Source organism: Chelonia mydas, chromosome 2 (genome assembly GCF_015237465.2).
Source record: "Chelonia mydas isolate rCheMyd1 chromosome 2, rCheMyd1.pri.v2, whole genome shotgun sequence".
In the NCBI taxonomy this organism is placed as follows: Eukaryota; Metazoa; Chordata; order Testudines; family Cheloniidae; genus Chelonia; species Chelonia mydas.
Genome location: NC_057850.1, coordinates 137,621,706 through 137,638,202, shown reverse-complemented (window position 1 = coordinate 137,638,202; position 16,497 = coordinate 137,621,706). Strand labels below are relative to the sequence as shown.

At 39.6% G+C, this 16,497-nt stretch overlaps 1 protein-coding gene across 6 annotated transcripts; it reads right to left on the bottom strand.

Moving 5' to 3' along the window:
- Positions 1–2,182: 2,182 nt before the first annotated feature.
- ATPSCKMT (ATP synthase c subunit lysine N-methyltransferase) lies at positions 2,183–16,496 on the bottom strand. 6 transcript variants are annotated; one of them, XM_027820248.3, is made up of 5 exons: positions 16,357–16,496; positions 10,385–10,739; positions 9,639–9,776; positions 7,647–7,697; positions 2,183–2,781 (listed from the first exon to the last, which is right to left on the bottom strand). In XM_027820248.3, the coding sequence occupies exons 1-5, from the start codon at positions 16,368–16,370 to the stop codon at positions 2,581–2,583; spliced, it is 759 nt and encodes a 252-aa protein (XP_027676049.1). In that variant the 5' UTR covers positions 16,371–16,496; the 3' UTR covers positions 2,183–2,580. The 6 variants fall into 6 exon arrangements, with proteins under 6 accessions (XP_027676049.1, XP_043396204.1, XP_027676050.1 ...); XM_043540269.1 differs by having other exon boundaries at positions 10,442–10,739; XM_027820249.3 differs by lacking the exon at positions 16,357–16,496 and adding an exon at positions 15,778–16,164.
- Position 16,497: the final 1 nt, after the last annotated feature.

The window sequence follows — 16,497 nt, the reverse complement described above, 5'->3', positions numbered from 1 at the left end:
GGACTCCTCCATGCCAGAATATCCCACTGGGAAAGTTCATTGGCCTTTTCAGTGCGTTTGTGCCAGATGGACGCACAGAGGCTGCAGTGAAGAAAGTAACCTGGTTCAAAAGAGACACCCTAGTTATGACCACCAGCCTATAGATTAGCCACCAGACGCAATCTAACATTCATTCCTGCACATTTATCTTCCAGCAGCCTGAAAACAGGAGCTCTAAGTCTGCTCCTGTAACCAAATTTCCCACACAGTAAGAGTCATGCATTACATTTTATGAAGCTAGCTGACATAGGAACTGCAGCAGTGCATACAAGTAGACTTTGGTTCAAACATCAAAAGTAGAGATCAAGGGCTATAACAAAATTTGATGTGCAGAATAAAAGGTAAAGTGCTAAGTAAATATTGCACACTATTGTTAAGAGATTATCGAATATGATTTGACAGATTATCTAGAGTATAATATTAAGAATGAATTTTTAAAAATTATATCAGCTTTGTCTCTTTAAAAATAGTCCAAGATAATTATTTTGGATGAAAGCGTTAACATATGAAAGTATGGTCCTGAAGATCAGCAGAAATAGTGGTCATCTTTGGTACAATTATTTATTTATTTATGTATTTATTTTAAAAGATGGAGAGGAGGAACAGGAAAACAGAACTGAAACTCCTTATCCAAAGCCATAAGAGAAAAAGAGAATACTTCTATTCTATTTCAACTAAACCTAAGGCAAATCTATCTGGCTTAGTTTTTGCTCAGTACTGTGATCTGACAGGTGGAAATAGGATCATAGATGAGAATCATGTTTAAGGAACATAGTAACTGATATACAAAGAAAGTCTGAATATTTTTGTTGGGGAAGAGTGGGAGGAGCTTCTGCTTGGTTTTTTGCATTAGAAATACCAGATCTTGTGTTCCCTATTTTGGCTCCAGCCCTTCCCTGACCTTGAAGGACTAGAAAACTAGTTTTTTGCCTCAAACATGCAGCAATGCTGAGTCTCGCAAAAAAAGCTCTTCTCTCAAGTGTTTGCCAAGAATTTAAGTGAAATCAGTATTAATAAAACCAAACTAAATTCACGTATCAGAGGGGTAGCCGTGTTAGTCTGTATCCACAAAAACAACGAGGAGTCTGGTGGCACCTTAAAGACTAACAGATTTATTTAAGCCACTTCTTCAGACACATGGAGTGAAAATTACAGATACTGGCATAAATATATAAGAGAAAATAAGTAAATATTACAGATACCTGTAATTACAGGTATCTGTAATATTTACTTATTTTCTCTTATATTTATATATATTTATGCCAGTATCTGTAATTTTCACTCTATCCATCTGAAGAACTGGGGCTTTTTTACCCACAAAAGCTTATGCCGAAATAAATCTGTTAGTCTTTAAGGTGCCACCAAACTAAATTCAAAGAGTTCTAAATAGTGTGACAAAAATTCTCTCTCTCTCTCAGTTGCAGATTTCAATCTCCTGTGATCTCACAATAGATCTCCAGTCTTCCAAAATGCCCTTCTGCAAAAATGGGAGGGGGGGGGGAGGGGGGGGATTTTCAGGCCTGTTTGATATATGATAAAGCAGCAGAAAGAAGACAAATTTTTTTCCCCAGGTCACCTTTAAATCCTTTGTTTTGTCTCATTTGTCAACAGAGGTAGAGTGACTCTGGTGTAAGGAAAGTCATGATAATTTGCAAACACCTATAACAGTAGAAGTCTCTCCTAAATCATCATTTCTGCAATTTGCCTTAAAGGAGTTAATTCAAATAAGTGAATTCAATTTAATGAGGTCATCAAGATGTGTATATGCTCTACTGAGTTATCTTGATATTGTAACCCAAGTCCTTCCTCTTCCCTCTATGACCCTCACTTGTTTGTCAATCTGAATTTAGAATGTAAGCTGCTCAGGTCCAGGGCTATGGGCCTGATTCTGCACTGCCTTCCACAATGAAGTCCAAGTGAGAGTACGGTAAATGCAACTCGCCGACAGATCAGAGTGCTAACATTTTACACTAATTTTATAGATGTGTAAATGACTCCACTGCCTTGCACTTCGAGTTTCAGGCTCCAAGTCATTACTTGTTTCTGCAAAGCAACTTGCCAACCACTTCTGGCTACGCAAAAGTAATAAATAAATAAGCTTATAAGCACCAATGTTGAGAGCTCAAAATATGGCCAGACCAAAACCAGTTAACAATAACTTTAATATTAGTAGAGCATTTAGTTTATACGTGTGTCCTTAACAGTACTGAACTCTGTCTGCATCCTACAGCTTTTCATGTTGAATTTTTAAAAAATAATACTAACAAAATTTCTTGAGTTTCTTCTTGTAATCAATGCATACAAGTCTTTTTTGCAGTTTTCCATGGTATACTTTGTCTACATTTTACTGGCCTTCGCTTTGTTTTCATATAAAATAAGACTACAATGCAGTTTTGTTTAACACCATAAGACATTCTGACAATTAAATGGGTTTAAGAAACATTCAGTGTTACTTATTGTTATCCTCCCACCACTTTAAGTATACAAATCAGATGGTCACCATTTACAGTTAGCTTCAACAACAGTTTTTAATTGCAAATCTTACAAAGGATGCATCTTTTGCAGAGTTTCTGAGCATGTCTTTAAATTTCCTTTGAAAGCTTTTGAATCATAGGCCCACACCACATCTATTCCTTCTCCAGTAGTATGATCGGGCATCCAATGTGGGAAAGGAAAACGGCAGGCAACAACTCTGGCATTGTGAACAAGTTCTTCTTCAAGCTTCTTCTCCAACTGTGGCATCTGTGGAGCAACAACAAAAGCCCTTCAGATGGTGTGCAAGACAGAAGCGTTCCCTCTTGAAACTACTTCAGGCACTCAAAACTAATCCAAGGCTTGAAGATCCCTGTTTCAGTCTTAGAAAGCTTCCATGATGCAGGGTCATATGCTAACTTTGATATGCAGGTACACAGTATATGAAGCCAAAACACAGTCTTTAATTTATTCTGACTAATGGTAAGAGCAAGAAAATTTTAAGTTTACATAACTTTTTAGAACTTACATATCACATTTATTGGGAGCTATATCATCCTCTACACTGGGGTAGGCTACCTATGGCACGCAGGCCAAAGGCGGCACACAAGCTGATTTTCAGTGGCACTCACACTGCCTGGGTCCTGGCCACCGGTCTAGGGGGCTCTGCATTTTAATTTAATTTTAAATGAAGCTTAAACATTTTAAAAACCTTATTTATTTTACATACAACAATAGTTTAGTTATATATTATAGACTTATAGAAAGAGACCTTCTAAAAACATTAAAATGTATTACTGGCATGCAAAACCTTAAATTAAAGTGAATAAATGAAGACTCAGCACACCACTTCTGAAAGGTTGCCGACCCCTGCTTTACACAGAAAAACTTGTGTAGGCAGACAGGATGCTCCACAAGTTTTGACTCAATTTCATCCAGCTCACTGGACTGGTGGTGGGGTTTGACCCTCTATTGAACATTCACGTGTTTTCATCCCCCTAAAGCTTTATTATGTTTCAGAATCCACATACATCTTGGAGGCTCGTGCCTCTATGATGCTTCATGCCCCTACGGCATCTTTTGGAGAAGTCAATGCATCCCTGATGGCTAATGACCAAATCAACAGGAGTGGGAGTTGGAAGGTGGAGTTACTGAATAATACGGTGATTGAAGAGGAAACAATGCTACAGAGAGGCCAGTCCCCTTGGCTCCATGCTCTCACCTTGTGCAGGTTAATCCCTGCCATAGTACCACAGGGCCAATATGCACAACTCCCCCTACATGTACAACCCTCTGGCCCGAGATCCATTCAATCCAGCTTCCCTCCACTTGCAGAAGGCTGAGTATATAGTCAGGGACAAAGAAAATAGGATTTGCCAGACCAGAACAGACCAATGGTTCATCTAATTGGTCATTTTACCTCCAACAATAACTTATACCAGATGCTCAGAAGAAAGTGAAAAAGATTCATCATGTACCTAGACCTAAAAGGTCCTTACCCCAGATGCTCACCACTTTATGACCTGAAGCAAGAAGGCTGACAGACCTTCTAATTTGTATCCTGGCTCAGGAAAGGGCTCATGGTATGCTTACACATATCCAAGTTTTACTGTTTAGATTTTTGCCTCAAAATCTGCTTGTGGCAGTGAGCTCTACAGACTAGCTGTAGTGCTGTGTGAAAAAGTATTTCCTTTTATATACTGTAAATTATTTTCTTTTTAATTTCTAAAAAAATGATTATGTGTCAAAGACGACTAATTTATGCATATAAATAAGTTTAAAAAGCCACAAATCACAAGTAAAACTTCTGTTACAAGGAACCAAAGTTTCTCAAAAATACAAAAAATGTTTTATATGGGATTCTCCATGTCATCAGTGGCCTCAGTCAGACAATAAGACATTCTTTCACTGGGACCAGAAGACAAATTTAGAGAAACATTATCAAAGGCTGCAAATAGCTTCCACTATCAAAAACTTTTCTACAGCTGCAGAATACTTGTTATAATAATTCTATTTATAGCTTAAAGTTTAAAATTGATATTTCCCTTGAGGCAATGACATTAATAAATTAAAATGTAACAAAGATAACTTTAAAATAACAGTGTCCCATACTCTGATTTTGTCCGTACAAAGAATGATTGTGAACATTCATGTTGATATTTTTTTATAGTTTCCATTATTTTAAAATGACATTAGAATCTCAGACTGAGCCAAAATCAACCTCAAAATAAAAGAGCCAATCACTAAAGCATGCATAAATATGCAACTAATCTAATTCTTAATATACAGAATACGAAGTGGTTGTGTGTCACGTCTACATAATATCAGGCATAATTATGTTTGAGAGTTATATAAATTCATTAATTGTAACCCACTTATAACTTTTATCCCTCAACTGACAAAGTAGAGATATAAAAGAAATCTTAAAATAAACTGGAATTTACCCATAAAATTATTAGTAACAATAAATATCCCAGACATTGACTGTTTAGATACTCGGGTTTTTATAGAAGGATGATGTTTTTTATTTTGTGCCAGCACATGCTCAGATTTATTTACTTCACCTTAATAGACACTAAAGCAATAGGCACTATACAAATATATTATAAAATATATACAAAATTTTCACTGGATTAACATGTTTAAAAAAATTTCCCCATCCCATCCCAAAGTTCTCTCCTTTCAGTCCACTCAACATCCACGAAACATCTCCAACCACCACAGATAAGATCCTCTCCCTTCAGTCCACCCACACACACATACTGATCAACCCTCTCCTTCAGAGAAAGCTTGTGGGAACAGAGATCTTGCAGTGTGGCCTGTGGGTCAGTAAATCCAGGCTCTGTCTTTGTAAGTTAGCCTTAGACATTAAATAGAAAAAAAGTAATATGCTCATGGCTTCAAACTAGGCCAACACTGTAACTGACCTTTCTACAAGTAATAAGATATAAGAAAATATGTGTTACAAAGTGTCCTGAGGCTGAGCTCTCACAACCACCATACTGAAGGCAATGGGGGCATTCCACAACCATAAGGAGGCCCTCAGCATTTACTTCAGACATTTGGGCCCATTGCATTTATGGCAACATTTGTGATCATACCAAGAAGTATTTTATTACTTGAGGGATTTAAAACAAAAAACAAACAAACAAAAAAACCCCATACTGCCACAATATTGGATTAAATAAGTAAAATACTCTTTTTTTCCCCACAAACGTTGTGGCTCTTCCTTCTACCTTATTAGGTCAGATAGCAACAATAACTAATCTACCTCATCTTAGGCTGCTATTAATTCCGAAGTTTGTTCCAAACACGTATGTCTAATCAATTTGTTCACATTTGTTTTTCTGTGCAACTGTTAACTTCCTATTTGCCAAATAGTCTTCCTGCCTCTGCACCTTTGCCCTTAGAGATTCTGCAATGCGGCTACAGAATTTCTAATTGCAAATTCATATCTGTACTGGCAAGTGAACCAGAGAGTGATCATAATATCACTCAGTTCAGAAAGGGTGGTCTAATTTCCTCACACATTAACTGCTTCAAAGAACAATTACTACATGATAGTCTTGTCAAAATCATGCAATTGAACACTTGGTTTTGTAATTACAGATATCCCTGTATCAAAGGCATCTACTGCCCTCTCCTGGAACAAAGACTGCTCCAGTGCAGTAAATCAACCAAAATGGTTAGTTTATTACCCAGTCTCTTGGGAATGCATACAATAAAACTGTTGGAACACTTGATAATGTAGACTTTCCTTCAATATGCCAACTACAGAAGTAGAAATAAAACTGCATTTTAAAATACACAGTTTTCAAAATGAGAGAGTGCTGTGGTTGGTGTCTGAATCAGATAAGCTTTTAGTCCTACTCCCTACAAGAGGAAAAAAAAAAGACAGAAAACAAAACAGAATGTTGGTATTATGCTTCCTACTGTGACTCCCTGTTTATGTTACAACAATATTTTAATCACACACTATTCCCATTTTACACTACGACCATATACCGCATTTCTCTGGCATAAACTCTTCACACATTCCATGCCACACAGTCGCCTGCCCTAAGGAATGAAACTACTTACAAACATTAATGGGGGAGTGAAAGGGAGATATCTCAGTGCATTCATAACACATACAAGGCTAGTACTCTTATTACTGTCATAAAAGTATGTAAATGGAATAAATATTGTATTTTCTTGCCCTTCAAAGGAAAATGTAAAAATATAACCAAATAGCACTTGAAAAAAAACCAAAAATGAGTTTTAAAAGTTTGAATGAGTCCATCTACTGTATCATAAAAGTGGTCTCTCTTGAAATACCATTTTCACAGTAATTTTAAAAAGCCATACAATTTCATCTGGAACTTGACATTTTATGGGTGATACACAGCTTTCTCAAAGTGAAAAACAGTTTCCCTGTACGCTTTGCAAACTAGCAATTACTATTTTAAGTAAATTTAGTATTATAATTATAAAACTATAAAATAGTACTAGCAATTATATTAAAAGCACTCCATCTTACTAATCTTTTACAAAGATAATTGAAGACTACTATTTACTACGAACTGATACTGTCAAGGTGCTTTCAGTTTTTGAAAAGTGTATAATCAAAGTTCAATACTTGGTTCTTTACCATATAAGTCCACAGAAGCGAGCTGAAACTAGTCAATACTCATCCTCCCTGAAAAATATTTTACTGAAAATCTGTAGAACGATCAATTTCAATGATCAAATGGAAATTGGAATTTCAAAATGGAATTTCAAATTCCAATTTCAAAATGGAATTTTGAACATTCCACTAATTTTTCAAGTAATTTAAGCTGTTTGTAAGAGTTCACAGAATTATGGTTCTGAACTATATTGGAATTTGGACTTCATGAGACAGTGCACAAATTGGAATTTCAGAAGAACAGATAGACAATTGAGATTTAGATCTTCTGCAGAAGTTTCAAATTGTAACAGGTTGTATTATTTAAATGTCTATAAACTATAATCAGCATTTTGTCAAACCAAAGACTTGAATGTCAAAGGTCCTGATAAGTGGACTCACTTTATAGATCAATATCCCAGTGCTGAATGCCTTGCTATTATGGTCATAAAACATAATACAGACAATGAAAGAATGAAAAAAGACTTACCATTTGAGGTACCCCAAAAACAACAACATTTGTATACTGGGAAAAGCTAACCTATTAAAAAAAATTGTATATTACTGTCATTGTGGACGATCAATATTTATAATATGAGTGGATAGTGGGGGGAATGTTAGTAATAATAATCTTCCCTTTATTCACACCCTTTTTCACAGCCAGGCCTCCTACACCAAGGACAAGGACATGGAATGATATAGAAGCCACTACACCAGCTCAACATAGCCCAAGGATTCCGCAACACAGGGTAGCTTTGCACCAACTGAGTGGCACAAAACTGCTTCAGTGTCACCAAGGCTCTGGCCCTAAGTTCCAGAATATTAATCAATTCAGAGAAGTTGCACAAGTTTACTCATTTTTACTGCAGTTCTTATCCCTAAGGAAAACTTTGCTCATTTAACATCCTAACTTTGCCACCTGTCGATTAAGTCTTTAGCAATATATCTAGAGTTAAAATGAACTAACCATTTCTAATCCAAGACTGTGTTTTGAGTCCCTCACAACTTTCTGCAGTTTTTAATTATTGGGAAGGAATGTCTGGGTCAGTTCTCTGCCTTAAGATGATTAAAAAAAAACAAACAACTCATTCAAAAATAGTTTATCTGTTTCTGAACATGGGGGTGGGGGGAATACACTTTTCCCATTATATAAAATTCTTGCCATTCTTTTTCTTTATCACTCAATGGCTGAAACTGCAGGGGGTAGGTAAACTGAAATCTTGCAGAGAATTAATCACTAAGAAGTGTTCTGATAGAAAATTATTCTGATTCATCTGAATTATGAGGCTTTGAAAAAAATCAAACTGCACTATGTTGCTTTAAAACAGCTGTGTTCAAAAATCGAGTGTGTGTGTGCACACGCGCACATATTATGTACACACATGAAATGAAAGGTAGTCCGACATGACATGTAGGCACAATAAGGAAGCTGCATATGAACATGCACATCTTATACAGTGCCCATTGAGGCCTGATCCTGCACCATTACAGAGAATAGTCTTGCCACTGATTTCAGTGAGTGCAGGATCAAGATCTGTCTATGGCAGGGCTTTGTAGCACCCAGCCTCATTCAGTAAGTACACAAATGTGAGCGAAGTACTCAATGAATCAGGACCCCAAAAGAGCCCTTGCAAAGGGTTTCAGAATAGCAGCCGATAGTTAGGATCGGATGCATCCAGTGAAGTGAGCTGTAGCTCACGAAAGCTTATGCTCAAATAAATTGGTTAGTCTCTAAGGTGCCACAAGTCCTCCTTTTCTTCTTGCAAAGGGTGTATATCCGAGGACCAAAAAACAGCAAAGCATTTAAGCTAGTGAGTAGTCATAATTAGCATGTGCTTGTGTACTTTGCTGTATCAGGGCTTGGAAGAGCACATTATAGGGGACAACATTCCAGTGATGTCTAATAAAATAATTCCAGATTATGAAGTTTATTTTTTTCTTTCCCTTAAAAGAAATACCTGAGGTTTCCATTATTTAAAAAAAAAAAAAAAAATACTGCAGTAAGAGAATGTTGAGGCTGCACAGAAGCATACTCAAGTCAGTAAATGCTAAAGTTGAACTTGCCAGTGCAACCATAACTCTTTTCCCTTGTGCACATGAATGAGTTACATAATACCACACTATTCTCAAATAATACAAAATAATCCAGTGAAAGTTGTAGAAACTATATATTTGTATACATTAGCATATTTAAAGTTATAGAAAATATTATATGATATAGGGTATTATTTGAGAAACAGTGAGATTATCTAATTAGTATCTGCATCAAAATGCATGAGCACATTCACTTTGCATCTTTACCTTCGGTATTTCCTGACTTATGAATGCTAGATGTATAACATTAACATTATTTTAGCAGAGGGTTTTTTTAATAATTATATTATCTGCAGCTGTGTGTTTTCAAATTGATCACTTCTAATTCACCAGTGAAATTATTATTGCATACTTTGATTTCTATAGTACTTTTTCACAAAACACGTACCTTCCACAAATCTGAAATATAAAATTTGGCATTATGATGCATCCCTTCTCTCCAAGCACGGTATCTGGAGTACCAGACTAGCCAGGGATTTAATTCATAACCAACAGCTTTGAATCCTTCTTTTGCAGCTGCTATCACCTACAAAAAGAAAAAGCAGTCTTCATTCAGGGCCAGAATAAACCTACAGTATGACACTATTTATGACAGAATTGTGCTTGCAGGAAACATAAGAGAATAGTGTAATTTTATTAACAGCAGAACCCAAAGGAAGAGTGCTATATGTCTTTATTAGTTGTGTTTATCCACCTCTGGCTGCTTGAACACTAAAGCCCCAATTAATCAGGAGAATAATATGGTAACAAAATTAGCAACTTTCAAGATATACAATATGTAGGATTTAAACTACTTGACAAGTATCTTTAAATAATTAAATGACTCAGATCATGTGAAACTAAAATTTAAAAATTCTGTATTAGAAATGTATGGAAAAGTAGAAAAGGATAAGAAAGTAAATATTTTTTGTTCCTGAATAAAACTAGTCAAATATTCAAATAGTTTATTCCACACATTTTGAAGTTTTCCATATCAATTAGTTAATGAACATTTTTTCCATTATGCACTATTAAAAAAATTCACAAACAGTCAAATAACTTGATGGAGAGGAAAACTTTTAACAGGGTAGAGAACCTTCACAAATACCAGGAAAAAGGGGCGCATAATGGAAAATATCTACTACAGTAGCTCACTTTTATAACACTGTTTGATGTACATGAATTTAGAGGAGCCAGAGTTTTATAACTCACAATACGTCCATCACCGCTACCTATGTCAACCAGAGATCCACTTCTGTACTGTAACATTTTCAAAACATTTTCAATCTGAGTTGAAGTTGCAGGTACAAAAGGAAGGCAAATTTTTCTCAGTGCTGGAGTTATGAATGGAGTGGCAACAGCATACAGTACTACCAGTGTGCCACCAACAATGCCAGGGACCAACATTCCCCAATTTCTTTTTCTTGCGTTGTCATTATCAAGGTTCATATGCAAGATGCCTTGGGTATGGCTTTCTCCTTGAAGTACTTTTGACATTGACAAAGTGTATCTGAAGAAAGGGAAAAACATATATAACATGACTCCTTTGAAATGCCAAGTACAAACCTATTTCTACAGACAAAAGCTTGCTGGTGAACAGCATACAATAATAGAATCACATACTAAACTCTAAGGCTTAAGCTACATTTTATATAAAGCTTACCTCCTTTTGAGCTGGGATGTATTCATAAATCCTATTAACAAAATATTAAGTGGCCTTGGAGAAAATCATCAGAAAATAATTGAATTTTAAAATCTGTTCTTTCTACCATAATTGACTTTTTTGCTCACCTTAGGCCCACATAAATGTACTGGAGAGCAAGGAATACATACTTAAGAAGCACACAGCCTATTTTCATCCAGAACACAGGGAAATTACACATTTAACTCCCATTAATACAAATAGAAGTTAAGTACATAAATCCCACATACAGAGAAATGAAAACAACACCTCCACTCAAAAAACCTGTTCTTGTGCACAATGACTGCAAAATTTTTATTTTAAAATATCAGTAGCTGTTTTCTCATCAAAATAGAACTGTGTTCAATCATGAAAGGAGCAGGTTTCTTCTACTTAAAACAGAGAAAAACAGGTAAAAAAATCAAGTAGTTAAGTGCCATGCAGTGCAAAGCCTGCTAATAAACCTATGGTTCAATGTAAAAAGTACAACACATTCTTCTTTACGTACTTTATTTAATATCCAAAGGTAGCCAAGCATTCTTAAGGAACACAGATAAACAGTTGTACAGAAATAATGTAAGTCTGATCATTTTTCTTTCAACTCATTGTAATATCATATTAACACTCCAGACACAATATGCCTTTAAAAATCTTAGAGAGAATCTGAATATCATATTTTTTATGTGAAATGAATATAGTGCTCATGAAAGGTTGACCTTACAACCCTGTCTTATATTTTGCAACACAATATAGCAAAGTCAGTGAAAGTGCAGGCTTCCCCACATTGTCCCACTGGTGTGCTTCCATCTTGATCCATTTTTTTGAGAACATCAAAATAGTTCATACGATGTTGCTACACTTACATAAACAGGAGGGCCCCCCCTCCCCCCATGTCATCAGGCATTGTCCATACAAGTGTGACATTTACCACTCATGATCCAGTACCACATGGCGTTGAGAGCAAGCTGCTTTGTGCCAAAAGAGCTAAGGCATGACAGAAGTATGAGCCCTTTGCAGAATCAGTGGCCAAGATTTTTAAAAATGAGTGCCCAAAGTGCCTAAGCTCTATTTTCATGCACTTAAGTAAATGTCCTAATTTTCAAAACTGCCGAGCAATCAACAACTACTGTTGACTTAAAATAAGAACAGCCATACTGGGTAAGACCAAAGGTCCATCTAGCCCGGTATCCTGTCTTCCAACAGTGGCCAGTGCCAGGTGCCCCAGAGGTAATCATCAAGTGATCCATCCCCTATCGCTCATTCCCAGCTTCTGGCAAAGAGAGGCTACGGATACCATTCCTGCCCATCCTGGCTAATAGCCATTAATGGACCTATCCTCCATGAATGTATCTAGTTCTTTTTTGAACCCTGTTATGGTCTTGGCTGTCACAACATCCTCTGGCAAAGAGTTCCACAGATTGACTGTGTGTTGTGTGAAGAAATATTTTCTTTTATTTGTTTTAGACCTGCTGCCTATTAATTTCATTTGGTGACCCGTAGCTCTTGTGTTATGAGAAGTAGTAAACAACACTTCCTTATCTACTTTCTCTACACCAGTCATGATTTTATAGACCACAATCATATCTCCCCTTAGCCGTCTCTTTTCCAAGCTGAGAAGTCCCAGTCTTATTAATCTCTCCTCATACAGAAGCCGTTCCATACCCCTAATCATTTTTGTTGCCTTTTTCTGAATCTTTTCCAATATAGCTATAAAGTTATCAATTTATGTAATCATCTATATTAATATCTAGTTTTTAATACTACAAAATATTAGTGATGGTAAGAGCTTTGTAAGTAATTTCTATACAATTATATCTATTAAAAATAGTATTTCCTTCTATCAATTTCAAATTTGTTGCCTTTCATTTTCTGTGGATGTCCCCCTGTTCAGGAATCACAGGAAACAATAAACATAAGTATCCAATTAATCTCTACACACCTTGTTTTTATACATCTCTGTTATGTATACACTAAAGCAAGTTCTAATCTTTCCTCTTTCCACACTTTGAATATTTTCACCATCTGCCTTTAAACCCTTTCTATTTCTGCTATTGCAACTTTGAGGTTCAATAACTAAAGCACAATGTAGTATTTAAAGTGAGGAAATACCATCTAGTTAAACAATTTATGCTCAGGTGGTGTGGTTTTTAATACTTTCTAATATTCTGTTTGCTTTTAAACCTCTGGTCACTACACAGCTGCTTTCAATGGTCTGCTATCCAAGATTTTAATTTTTTTAAAGTGGTTACAAATGGACTTTGATGCTTGAAAAATTAGACCCCAGAACCTGTAACCACACACAGAAAGTTGGGCAGGTTTCTATGGCTCAGTCCTACTCCCACTAAAATCAATGGAGAGAATCCTATTGGACTTCAGTAGCAAATGGATTGGCTTTGGAACTCTAGGGAACCAAGGTTTGCAAGAATCCCATGACAACAGACACAGTCACATGGCACGCCTACACTGAAGTTGTAATTCAAGGGGAGGGCAGGGTGCGAAAGGTATAGACCAGAGGTGGGCAAACTATGGTCTGCGGGACCGTCCTACCCAGCCCCTGAGCTCCCGGCCAGGGGAGCTACCCCCGGCCCCTCCCCCGCAGCCTCAGTGTGCTGCACCGCACCGCCAATGCTCTGGTCCACCGCTCCTGCGAGGCAGCGCAGCAGGCTCCGGCATGGTAAGGGGATGGGAAGCGGAGGGGTCCCAGGGGGCAGGAGGCGGTTGGATGAGGCGGGGGTTTGGATAGGCGTGGGAGTCCCAGGGGGCCTGTCAAGGGGCAGGGGTGTGGACAGGGGTTGGGGCAGTCAGGGAGCAGAGGGTTGGATAGGGGGTGGGTTCCTGGAGGGGTGGGGGGGGTCCCAGAGGGGGGCAGTCAGGGAACAAGGAGCGGGGGCGGGGGGTTGGATGGGTGTGGGGTTCTGAAGGGGGCAGTAAGTGGGACGGGGCAGATAGGGGGCAGGGTCCAGGCTGTTTGGGGAGGCACAGCCTTCCCTACCCACCCCTCCATAGTTTTGCAACCCCGATGTGGCCCTTGGGCCAAAAAGTTTGCCCACCCCTGGTGTAGACAAACCTGCACTATCCCTGACTCAGTTAGCATGCTAAAAAAAGGAGTGTAGATGCACAGGTGGTGGCATAGACTAGCTTCCTCCAGCACACCTACTGTTTCAAACAGGTTTGTACTCTGGGAGGCCAGCCCACCCTACCACCCGTGGCCAAGGCTACACAGCTATTTTTAGCATGCTAGCTGGATCTCAGCTGGGAATTACACCTTTGGCTCTAATGTAGACGTGTCTTAGTCATATCAGTTCAGTAGCTGTCCCCAAATGGAAAATGCCTCAAAAAAAATCTTGCAGAAAAGGATTTGGGGGTTTTCTACCTACAAAAGCTTATGCACAAATAAATCTATTAGTCTTTCAGGTGTTTACGGTCATTGTTTTTGTAGACACAGACTAAGACAGCTACCCCTCTGATACTTGGGATTACAATGGATCACAAACTAAATATGAGCCAACAATGTAATATTGTTGTAAAAAAAGCAAACCTCCTTCTGGGATATATTAGTAGGAGTGTTGTATACAAAACAAGAATTAATATTTCCGCTCCACACAGCGCTAGTAAGGCCTCAACTGGAGTACTGCACCCAGTTCTAAGCACCACACTTTGGGAAAGATGTGCCCAAAAAGAAAAAAGTCCAAAGGAGAGCAACAAAAATTATTAAATGTCTAAAAAACAAGATCTACGATGAAAGACTGAAACAACGGGAGAAGACCAAAGGAGGACATGACACCAACCTGCAAATATGCAAAAGGTTTTATAAAGAGGAAGGTGATAAACTGTTCTCTTTCGCTGCTGAGGACAGGACAAATAATAGGCTAAAACTGCAGCAAAGGTGTAAGCTACACATCATGAAAAACCTGTCAGGGTGGTTAAGCCCTGCCACAAATTGCCTAGGGAGGTTACGGAATCTCTGTCGCTGGGGGGGGGTTTTAAGATCACGTTAGACAAACACCTGTCAGAGTCAATCTCTAGATCAGTGGTCTCCAAAGTGGGGTGAAGGGGAAAGTGCCACCTCCCTCCGGCCGCTGGCTGCGCAGCTGCCCCTGAGTCCTCCAGCCCGTGCTCGCAGGGCCGCATTCCGAACAGGGCTTTAGAGCTGCAGGCCGGGTCCCTGGGGCCCCCTTAGCCCAGGGCCCTGAAGCCCCTGTGTTCCGGGTGGCCCTGCCTGCCGGGGGAGGGGGGGCAGCTCCCAGAATTGTGGCCATGGGGGTGGTGCCACGCTGCGCAGAGCCACCTGCACACCCTCTGCACCAAACAGGAGCTGCCCCATGTAAATGCTCTGCACCTCCTGCCTGCCCCAGCCCTGAGCGCCCTCTAGCTCAGTGGTTTGAGTATTGGCCTGCTAAACCCAGGGTTGTGAGTTCAATCCTTCACAGGGCCGTTTGGGATCTGGGGTAAAAATTGGGGATTGGTCCTGCTTTTTGAGCAGGAGGTTGGACTATATGACCTCCTGAGGTCCCTTCCAACCCTGATATTCTATTCTATGAACTCCGTCCCAGACCCTGCACCCCACCCTGAGCGCCCGCTGTATCACAAAATGTTAAACCAAGATTTTCAAAAATAATAAAAGCATATTCAATCACATTGCTCTCACTAATATTTTTTTAGTGAGAGCAAAAAGGTTTTTTGTACCTTTAATAAAAAATATAAAAAATTAAAAATATTCTTTATTTCATCTTTATCTCATTGTTTTTAATGTCTTTTTGTGTATGTTTTATAATTTACCTAATATATTAGTACAGTAGTACATGTATATAATTTATACATAAATAAATATACATATATTGGGGGTGCGTGCTCAAAAAATATTTACTGGTAGGGGTGGGCGATCAAGGGAGTTTGGAGACCACTGCTCGAGAGAACACTTGATCCTGCCTCAGTGCAGGGGACGGGACTGGATGATGTAGCAAGGCCCCTTCCACTCCTGCATCTCTCTGGCTCTAACTTCCACTCTTCGAGCCTCCAGGGACTTAATAAAGGGGGAAAACCAGCAGCCCGAGCCGGCTTCCCCCGGCGCGCCGCTTCAGCAGGCACCGCGGCAGGGGCGGGCGCGGCTCCGCGGCGCGGCAGACCCAGGGTCCCCCGGCTAGCGGGCGCGCCCCTGGCCAACGCGCCGTGCACCGGCGGGGGCAGCACAGGCCCGGTCCCGCACGCCGGGGCACCACCCCTCCCCCCGCGGTGCAGCCAGGGGCCCTGCCTCGCCGAGCCAGGCCAGCGCCCGCCCCACTCACCGAGGGGCCGATACCGCGAGACTCGGAGGAGCAGGCGGGAACTCCTCGTGGGGGGGACTTGGACCGACGCAGGCGCAGCGGAGTGGACGATACCACCCGAAACGCAGGGGGGAGGATCGCCCGTGGCAGGCTGCGCAGCACTGTAGAGTAGCGTACCCCACCTCGCAGCGCGCATTTGCGCCGTTTCTTTTTGCTCGCGCTGTAGTGCCGTGGACCCTGCGAATATGATGTGTGTCGGAGTTCCGCTTAGTGGTCTCTCCCACTCTGACTTGCGCCCTTCTTTCCCTCAGACGCTTCCAGAA